The sequence below is a fragment of the Corylus avellana genome, chromosome 8 (assembly GCF_965113065.1).
Source record: "Corylus avellana chromosome 8, dhCorAvel1.hap1.2, whole genome shotgun sequence".
Classification (NCBI taxonomy): Eukaryota; Viridiplantae; Streptophyta; class Magnoliopsida; order Fagales; family Betulaceae; genus Corylus; species Corylus avellana.
In genome coordinates this window covers 6,599,422-6,610,023 of record NC_142497.1, presented here as the reverse complement: position 1 = coordinate 6,610,023, position 10,602 = coordinate 6,599,422, and the positions used below count along the sequence as shown (strand labels likewise).

General features: G+C 36.5%; 1 protein-coding gene and 1 pseudogene across 1 annotated transcript; both read right to left on the bottom strand.

The window, feature by feature from the left end:
• LOC148584047 (GDSL esterase/lipase At5g22810-like) lies at positions 1-3,757 on the bottom strand (annotated as a pseudogene).
• A 5,541-nt stretch (positions 3,758-9,298) lies between these two features.
• LOC148584046 (uncharacterized) lies at positions 9,299-10,249 on the bottom strand. The gene has a single exon (XM_088518714.1). The coding sequence runs from the start codon at positions 10,247-10,249 to the stop codon at positions 9,299-9,301; it is 951 nt and encodes a 316-aa protein (XP_088374840.1).
• Between the last annotated feature and the right edge of the window lie 353 nt (positions 10,250-10,602).

The window sequence follows — 10,602 nt, the reverse complement described above, 5'->3', positions numbered from 1 at the left end:
TTAGCTGATGAGCTGAACACCACTAGGGATCAAAGTTTGGACTATAACGTTGTTTGCAGCCTCGGATGGATGGAAACCATCCCAGAAGACGTAATCTGATGCATTAACACACGTGCCCAAAGAATATGAATTGCATAACATTGCCGTCGCTAGCACGCCTGATACACAGCAAGCCCTCTTTGCCTCAAAAAACCCTGTAACCACACATATTATTATGAAAAATTAACAAATCTATATATGGAGGACCATACTACATAATAAATATCGCCCGACTGCTACGAAAGCTTAAGGAAGCCGAGGAAAAGTACACACATTGACACTACCATGCGACGGTCTCGCTCATATACACACTCTTAATCTATTTTATAAAGGCTTTTACTAACTTGGGCGTCAGAGTGTTCCCAGTCTTTCGACCGGCTGACCTTTTAGCAACCCTTCCCTTGTTTTGTAGGAGGAGCTCCCTTCCTAGAAAATGGGTTGAGGTCACTATGGGTGGTCCGTGTATGATCTACATTAATATACAATGGGTTTGGTCTCATAGTACTAGAGGCTCGATGAGCTATATGGCGTGCCACTTTCTTTTAGGTGTCTATCCAAGGAGTAATTAATGTTTACCTATCCTATGTACGATTACAACTTTTTTACAACTTACTAACATGCATGCGTCTGCCAAAAATAAATAAATTAACATCTTTTGATCGATCTCATGCTTACGTGAACATAGAGAAGTAATCCACGTACCATTTAGTGTAGGATTTGTGGAAAGATTGAAAAGAGGTTGGTAGATATCAAGGACTACCAAAATGAGACTAGAAAGGCGATTTTGCAGCCTCTTAGATGTGGCATTGAGCTTCTTATTGAAGGAAACTGCATCATTGTTTAACCTTTCCACACACTCGTTCGCACCCAACCCATATAATGTCATGGCTACTGGTAGGCATCCCATTGGGGGTAGTGTTGTCACTCCAACTCTCCTCGCTCCCAATGCATATAGGCCCTGTCACAAATGTTTCTTAGTTTATCAATTAATGCATACGAATTTTGTTTATTTTTTCTTAAATTTTACAAATAATATACATAAACATAAAAGGTAGTTTGAATGTTTGTTAATGTTCTTATTTCGAAAATAAAAATAAAAAATAAAAAATAAAAGGAGAAAGATAAGTATAATCTATGCTTTGAGTAGGGCCGGCAATTTTGACACGACCCGCGAATCCGACACGAACACGACACGAAAAAACAGGTATTGGGTTTGGGCTAATCGGGTTCGGGTCGTAATCGGGTCTACCCGATTAAGACCTGGAAATTTCGTGTCTGGCGGGTCGACCCGCCAGACACGATTACTGTGCGGGTCTGGCGGGTCGACCCGCCAGACCCGGTTTTTTTTTTTTTTTTTCTTTTTTCTAGACCCGCCGACCCGGTTTTTTTTTCTTGGTTTGTTTCTGGACCCGGCAGCAGCTCACGCACGACACGACTCTCGCCTCAGTCCTCAGACTCCTCACGTCAGTTTAGTAGTTTACTTACTTGACTCTTTTGTCTTTACCATTTTGAAAATCAGTCTCTCTGTAACGTAACCTAACCCTCTCCCTGACTCCCTCTCACTTTGTCTTTACCATTTTTGGAATATGAGTCTTTGTGGATCTCTGCGATCCCAATATCAATGGGAGTCTTTGTGGAAGGCCCTTCTTGGGTTTCCCAGCTCCTTCTCCTTGATTCTAGCTGTGTGTCATCTCCGATTGCATGTATTATTATTGCTTTAGCATTTATTAGGATTTTCTTTTCTTTTTAAATATTCTTCATCTGGGTATTTGCATTGATAAGGATTTGGAATGATTCTTGGGATTTATGTTGATTTTATAATAACTTTCTTCTTTCTCTCTGTAATAAAACTACAGATGAAATTCTAATGTCTACTAATGAAGAACTCTCTAAACATTGATGCCATTGTTTGTTTCGGATAGCAAATTTGTGATCTTTAGAAAAATTTTACTGTACTTTACCTTGTCGTTGCTAAAATGAAAATCACTTAAATTATAACTATTCTATTATATTACACATTTTGATAAATGTATTTGCACAATTAAATAAGGGTCTTGGTCTTCTATGGCTCTCATGGAATTCAAAAATATTGAGTCCTGGCCCAGGGTTGGATGCTAAAAAAAATGTCTGAGAATTTGTATCTTTGTTCAAATTAATTTTTTAACACTTTTGTTACATGTGAGACTAAATTATAAGTAGACTATTTTAATAAATGAACTTACTTGTTTTAACTTTTAACTTTTAAGTTTAGGTGAAATTATGAGTTTAGTAATTTATTTTGGAGTACAATTTGTCAATTACGGTCACTTTCCAATTTTTTTTTTTTTTTCTTATCCTTTATTAAAGCCTTTAATCTCTTAGAACTCAATTTTTTGCATTGACTATATTGATGTATTAGTATTATTATGACAATTTTGAATTTTAATTTTTTTGTTTTAAAAAAAATTATAGTTTAGGGTAATCGGGTCGTGTCGGGTCGTGTCTACCCGCTTATACCCGGTTATTTTAAACGGGTAAAACGGGTCGTGTCGGGTTACCCGGTTATTTTCGTGTCATAATCGTGTCAAACCCGATTACCCGTTTAGCTAAACGGGTCGTGTCTGGGTATAGGCTAATCGTGTAACGGGTACCCGCGGGTCATAATCGGGTCGTGTATGGGTACCCATTTTGCCACCCCTAGGCCATTTGAGAAGTGCTGTGAGGAGAAGAAGGACCTGAAAGAAATTTGTTTAGGAATGCAAGAGAATATCCGAGAAGCGATCAAAAGAATAGGTGGATTGAAGAAGAGGATCAACATAATAGATCTGAAGAAAGTCACTGTTCCCAGCACTAAGAAAGTAGATTGCATCGGATGTTATTCTTGAAGCATTTGATCTCCCTACAATTTCCACCACCCCTATGCCGATACTCCCTATAGTACACAATCTGTTGACTTAATGAGATTGCATGCTACAATATCACCAAAACCCACAACATATATCATATCATATCATATCGTATGTCATATATATATATATATATATATATATATATATATATATATATATATATATATGTATAAAAGAAAAAGCTAGAATTTTAGTCTTGTTAATGTATTTACATATAGGTCGGATGTAGCATCAAAATAACCAGATGCAGCTGAAGCAAAGTTTGCACCGATCAAGAGGTTATTTCCGCTCGCTTCTATGCTAAGATAAGCTTGTGGATAAGAAGTGAAGCCTAGGCTTTCAGCTGTAATTAAAAAAAAATAAAAAAAAATCCATTAAACAACCAGTAGAAAGCATTACTATTAATAAGGAATCCTTAACCCGAAAGGGTTGATTCGAGTGGTAAGTCACTTGGCCCTCTGCTTCATAAAACATTAGATCTAAGGTTCAACCCGTGTAGAAGGGGCGCTTTCCCCGGATACCCAAGTTATAAAAAATAATTACAAAAATTTTTTTTTTTTAAAAAAATGAATTGGGGAGTTTGAGAATGATGAACCAATGAAGTCAGCGGCAAGCTTTCCATTGCAGAACCTCCCGGTTGGTTGCTTAGTGACAAAGTCTCTTCCATACAGAGGGAAGTTAGCTTTTATAAGGGTGACGTGGTTGTTATTGTTACCGACATCAAAAAAAGAGTCCCCAAATATGAACAATGCAGGAACATGCTGGCCATCAACCACAAATAGCCCAAGAAACAGAAGAAAGGAAGCTAAGAAAGATCTTGAAAGTCTCATTATATTATATATATATATAATATGATATCAACACTTTGTTTCTTTCTTTATTTTCTAGGAGATGTAGATAGAGGAGGCTTTGATGATGGATATATAGTTATAGCTTGGAGGTGGAGGCTTGGAAGTGCAATATGTAACTGGTTGCAGACCAACCTCTAAACCTTTGATCATTATGGGATCGTCAAACACACACTAATAACCAAGCAAACAAAGATGGTCGGTTGGGAATTAAGTCACTGTTTCAAGAAACATGACCAATTTTCTATAAAAATCTTTCATGTGTCCACATTAATAAATGATTGCAATCCTTTTTTTGAAAGTTCAGGAAAGAAATGACAATATATATATATATATATATATATATATACATGGTTGAGTTGTAAAAAAATAAGTTTTGTTCGGATTGATAGGTGGGGTACCATCTTAACTGCTATTCTCTCTAAAAGAAACCTTAATTAACCTATGTATTCCTTTTCTTTTTCTTTTTAACTCGAGAAAGCTTCTTTCTTCTTCTTTTTTCATGTTCAACTTTCTTTGGGCTAGGGCCACCTTGCTATTTATCTCTCTCTCACCACATCACTTTTTTATCTTGCAATTATATCATGATGCAGATGTGGTAATCATATTAACCTTTAGATGAGTGATGTTATATTTTAGACTGTTATACAATTATCATACAATCTTGTAAAAAATTAAAAAATTAAAGGCTAATTTTCAATGCCACGTGATTCCAGTGATATGGTAATCATATATCTGTTTACTAAATAACATTATTCTAACTTTTATCAAGCTTTGATATGAAATTGACATACGTGGAAAATAAAGAACCTTAATTAAGAACAAAGAGAGAATAAAACCCACAAAATTAAACCCAAACAAAACAACAGGAAATACAAGGAAAATAAAGAGAAAAAAGAAAAGAAAGGAAAAAAAACTACAAGCAAAAAAACAACGAAGAAAGCCCAACAAATAGTAGTGTTGGTGGGGGAGAAGGTAGAGGAGCGGCAAGAGAAGCCCGCTAACCGAGGCATGGGGAACACGCATCGATGTCTAAGGTCCACGCCAAGTGCATGGAGCTCATGCTTCGGTGCGTGAATGGCTGGAGGCGAAGCATAAGGTGGCAGTGGGGAGATGGGAGGCTGGCGAGGATGGTGTACTAGCGCATGAAGACCTCGGTCGACTATAGGAAAGTCTATCGGGTTTTAAAGAAAATCCATCTACGAACCATGACAAATTTGAGTTGCAGGGTGGAGGACAATAAGCGACGAGTGGCAGGGAGCTGGATGGTGAAGGAGGCAAGCAGCCTTGCGCAACAGAAGGTGGTGAAGAAACACTATGTTGGAGGGCAGAAATGAAACAAGAAAGCCACGAGCACAATAATCAGAGAAAAAAAAAAAAAAAAAGGGAGGGGAGGAGGGAAAGGGGAAGAACCTTCCCTCCTCCCCAAACAACCACACAACTAGTGGTAAAAAGCCTAAAAAAGGAGGCAAGTTTTCTCTACCTAGAGAGAAGGAAAAGCTTCTCCCTCCAGAGAGAAGTTGTAAATTTATCTTTTTATTTATAAGTGACTGCACTTAGCATAAGCAATGTTGAGTTTGGTGACGCAAGGTTGTAACGAAGTGGGACATTAGTATACATAATAATTTCACCATTTAATATATATTTTACTTTCCTGGATAAATTCATCATGGGGTGTTTGCATTTTTTTTTTTTTTTGGTTATTTTTAAGTTCAAATGTAAAATAGATATGGATTTCATCTAAAACATTAGGCCTCAAGGAAACACTAAAACAAGCCCAAAACACTAAAAAAAAGGTCCAAACTATTTTCAAAATCGTTTAAAATATGTCATAATAGAGACCAAATGGCCCAATATTACCTCATTTGCGGATAACGGATAATAACCGCATTTAATAACCGAAATAACTAGTATTGTGTGGATGCAGATAATAATCACATGATGTAGATGCAGATGTGAATACTTAAAAGTGATAATCACATTATGTATATAAAGATGTAGATATTGTCAATAACCACATCCACATTGGCATGTGCCAGACGGATGAGGACAAACATGGTATCCCAGCCAATCTTTACATAGGTGTTGCTTACAATCATTTATAAGAAAATGGACAAAACATGTCACCCTCACTAACATAAGATTTAATTAATTTGAAAGTGAGTGTTACAACCCAAGTTGCCATGATAAAAATAAGGGAAACTTCATCCTTTTATAATCTCCCCCCAAAGTTCAAAATACCCTTGTATTTTTTTTAGGTTTTTTTTTTTTCTCTTTTTTTTTTTTTTTTTTTTTTTTTTTTTTTTAAAAAAATAAATAAAAAAAAAATCATTGTAACTTAAGGGTAATTTTATAATATCATGAAATTTACAAGGGTATAATTATCATTTCAACATTTGACAAACCTTTACCGAAGGGGTGAGATTGCAAATTTTTTAAAGTTCAATACACTCAATTAAGAGTTTTTGAACTTTGAAAAGAGATTGCAAAAAGGATAAAAGTTTAAGAGAATTAAGTAAATTTCACATAAAAATAAGGGTTAAATACAAATCCAGTACCTGTGGTTTGCACAAAAATCAAATAGCCATCTGAGTTTTCAAAAATATCATAAATAGTACCTGTGGCAAGCAAATAAACCCACTTGATACTTCTGTTAAGATTCCGTTACGTTCTTTAACAGAATGCCACGGCACCCTTACATGTTGGCACCACGTGCCATGGTACTTGGGTTTTTGGGTGCCACATCATTTTTTTATTTTATTTAAAAAAAAATCAAAAAAGAGAAGGACAGCTGGGGTGGCCGAACCACCCCATAGCCACCCCCTATGGCCAAACCCTAAAAAAAAAATTGATGGGGATAGTTCATGAGGTCATCATCCTTATCGAAGGCACAAATCTGGTGGTTTTGGCTACTAAGACAACAGATAAACTCCAATTTTTCTTCTCTTTGGGAACAATTGAAGAAGACGAAGTCTGAAAGGCTGTAATAAGGGGAATCTACTTTGAATTGGAAAGGCGAGGAAGATAAATTAAGTCTTCGAAGATGCCTTGGAAAGCAATGATCTGGATCATATAATTGAATTATTCAAGATTTGTAGTCAATCTGTTTGACAAAAAGCTTGACTGAAATCGGCAACTCGACCACCGTATCATTTGTATCGGTGCAAGAGAGATTAAACACAGGATACCCACATTGCTCTGGCATGCTGTTAACTCGGAAGGGAAATCGGATGGCTGGGCCATGTGCTTCCACACTGTAATTTTTTTTTTTTTTTTTGATGATTTGGCCCTAGGGGGTGGCCGAACCACCCCCTTAGGCCATGGGGGTGGTTCGGCCACCCCCAGACGATCGCCCTGGGGCTGGGGGTGGCTAAACCACCCCAGGCCACCCCAATTGTTGTTTCTTTTTTTTTTTTTTTTCTTTTTTTTTTTTGGTTTTTTTTTTGGTTTTTTTTTTTAAATAATTAAAAAAAAAAATGACATGGCATCCAAAAACTCAGGTACCACGTCATATGGCTCCCATCTGTACGGGTGGCGTGGCATTCTGTTAAAAACCTAACGGAATCTTAACAGAGGTACCAAGTGGATTTATTTGCTTACCACAAGTACCATTTGTGATATTTTTGAAAACACGGGTAGTTATTTGATTTTGGTGCAAACCACAGGTACTGAATTTGTATTTAATCCTAAAAATAATTAAACCTTCATTGACCTAGTCATAAAGCCAAACTAGTTATCCATCTTCATCTTCCAAGATCCACGACAGCCTGGGGTGGAACCACCTTAAGCCTTGGGCCATAAGGTGGTCCTCCAAAAAAATAAATTTTCAAAAATATATATATATGTATTTTTTATAAAATAAATCTTTAAAAATTGATTTTTGCCCCTCCAAATAATGTTTCAAAGGTACTTTTAAAAAGAATTAGTGAAATCTTTTGTATTTTAATTCTGTAAGTTTTAAGTGTTGGCTAAATGTTCAGTGAGCAAAATGGATTCAAAGTGCCAAATTACTATGGGCGTCCGAACGAGATTCATAGCCCATAGTAAGGGGTGTTATAACCCAGTTAAATAACTTGGACAAGAGTCGTACTTTTGTTCCCAAAATGAAGAAAGTTTGTGTTAAGAAGGTTGATACCGTTCACCTGTTGAGGGGGAGTGGTATTGGACTCACCTAGTTTAGGTGGGCACATTGCATGCCTAGGACAGACTTTGCTTATATATATATATATGTTTGTGTCCTAGTGTCATAGTTTGTTGGGTGTTTGTTTAAATTTTTTGTTGTATGTGTTTTGTTTCTTTTAACATGTTTTGTTTTGTGTGCATTTAAAAAAATAATAATAAAATAAAATCAAAAAGACAAAAATATTTTAATTTGGTTGTTTTTCTTTTTTTTTTTTTTGGTCTTATGTACCCAGATTGTCCATTAATTCCTCATGTTGCTTACATGGATTTAATTTCTTGCATCTTGAAATATTCTAAATATGCATGAGATAAAAAAATTGTTTCAATGGACTTGTTTTTGTGGTTACCTAAAGCTTGAGCGTATGTGGTACGTTTTACCTATGCTTAATTCTTATGCACACTTAAGCTTAATTTGAGGAAATTTTTTTAAAAAGTGAGGTATGTTAGGTAACTACATGAGGTGTTTTTGACTAGTCATATTTTTTTTCAAATTGACCATATGCTAGTTGAACCTAGAGCTTAAAAATTCCTACATTCTTTCTTTTGTATAAAGCATCAATTGTTTAAGGACACGCTCTCACAAAGAAAAAGAATCAAAATAGTGAAACACAATCAAAAGAACATGTTCCTTATGGAATTTATTTTAACTGTGTCAAACTTGTGCTATTTTTTTTTTCAAAAGAGGATTGTATTGGATGAGAGTGGCTAGGCCCTAGTATGATAAGGTTTGACTTTTGATTGAATTTACTTGTCAAAAGCTCGTGTTGGTGAAACTTTCTCCTCTTTTGTAAACTTGTATTTTTTTCTCATTAAATGGCTTACACACACAACACACAAGCATAGATTGAAAGGATCATTTCTCTTGGCTTGGGTTAAACAATATGAGTTTCTTGCCATTTCTAGTCTCATGTATATTTTACATATTTGGAGTATGTTTGGGATATTCATTGCTAAAATACATGAGTTGTTGATGTGTGTATCATGTGTGTTCATTTGACTTTTGAGGGGGAGCAAATTTTTTTTGAAGTTTCTTGTTGATTATTAAGTCTTATATTGAGGGGGAGTTTCTGTTATTCATGATCTTGTTGTATTCTTCATGCATTTTCCTATATGTGATCATGAGTGTTCGGTTATTATTTTTCCTGTTCCATATATGCCTTGATGTTTTTGTGTTGAGTGTTTCAGGAAACATGATACCTTTTGTCAATTTGTGACAAAAAGGGGGAGTATAAAATTGGGGAGAGGATGGTGACTCGTCCGATTGATTTTGTCTCCGAAATTGCCGAAGGGGGAGTTTGTAAGTTTTAAGTGTTGGCTAAATCTTCGGTGAGCAAAATGGATTCAAAGTGCCAAATTACTATGGGCGTCCGAATGAGAGGATAATAGCTTCAGACCATTAAAGTGAAGATGGCCAAAGTGTAAATGCCACCGCCATGACTCGTTTTTAATGAGTATAATGAGGCATTTCTCGATCTTCGTATTTAGGTTCAAAGGAAACATACGGTTCTTGGTCATTTGAACATGTGCAATGAGCCTTCCACTTGTATCTCTTAGAGAGAGACCATTATTCTTCATGTGTACAATATATCCCTTCTGGAGAAGTTGGCCAATACTTAGAATACTGCTCTTTATACTTGGGACATAGTAAACATCAGAGATGAATTCTTCCTTGCCATTTTTCTGGAAGATCCAGACTTTTCCTCTTCCTTCAACTGCAAGTTTTGAGGAATCTCCAAGGCTCGCGTTTCTGCAAACTCCTTCTTTGAGTTCAACAAAAGTTTCTTTTCTTCCACACGTATGATTGCTTGCACCAGAGTCAAGGTACCAAACATCGTGTTGGCCACTGGAATCATTGTGTGCCAATAAGAGAGTAGAATTCTTACTCTCACTGCTTGGTGCTTCAGCAAGGTTGACATCGTCATCATTCTTATATGAACATTCTAAGGCATAGTGTCCATATTTTCCGCAGTTGTAACATTGGACATTCTGCTTTCTCCGGTCAGAGAAATTTCTCCTTTCTTGAGATGGACCACGATCATTTGTATTACCGCGTCCTCGACCACGGTAGTTGGCACCCCCACGTCGCGAATTCCATTGATCACGACCTCCCTTTGGTTTGTCAAAATTTAATTTTGACTCCAAAGCTTGCTCAAGAGATGTGGCTCTTACATTCTTCAAAATGCGTTGTTCATGAACTCGGAGAGATCCCAGTAGCTCCTTTGCACTTGTAGTCTCAATTGCCGTCACCACGTGCTCAAATTTGGGTGTGAGGGATCGAAGTATCTTTTCCATGACACGAACAACTTCAAGTTTTTTGCAAGTTCTCTTCACTTCATTCACGATTAAAGTAACCGAGAATAATAATTAGAGACATTTTTTCCTTCATTCATATGGGCAGATTCAAATTTAGCCCTTAATGATTGAAGGTGAATTCTCTTCACTCGATCAACACCTTTGAAAATTGTATTCAACGTGTCCCATGCTGTTTTGCTCGTTGCCACTTCAGCGACCTTCTCAAATGTTGAATCATCAAATCCTTGACAAAGGAGATACAACACCTTCTTGTCCTTCTTTGGTCTTTGAGAGTGACTTTCTGATCTGTAGTGTAGGTGGTTTCTTGCTCCGGAGTGGGCTCAACGTACCCA

Coding starts and splice junctions, on each gene's coding strand:
- LOC148584046 (XM_088518714.1), bottom strand. CDS start 10,249: ATGGAAAAGATACTTCGATCCCTCACACCCAAATTTGAGCACGTGGTG.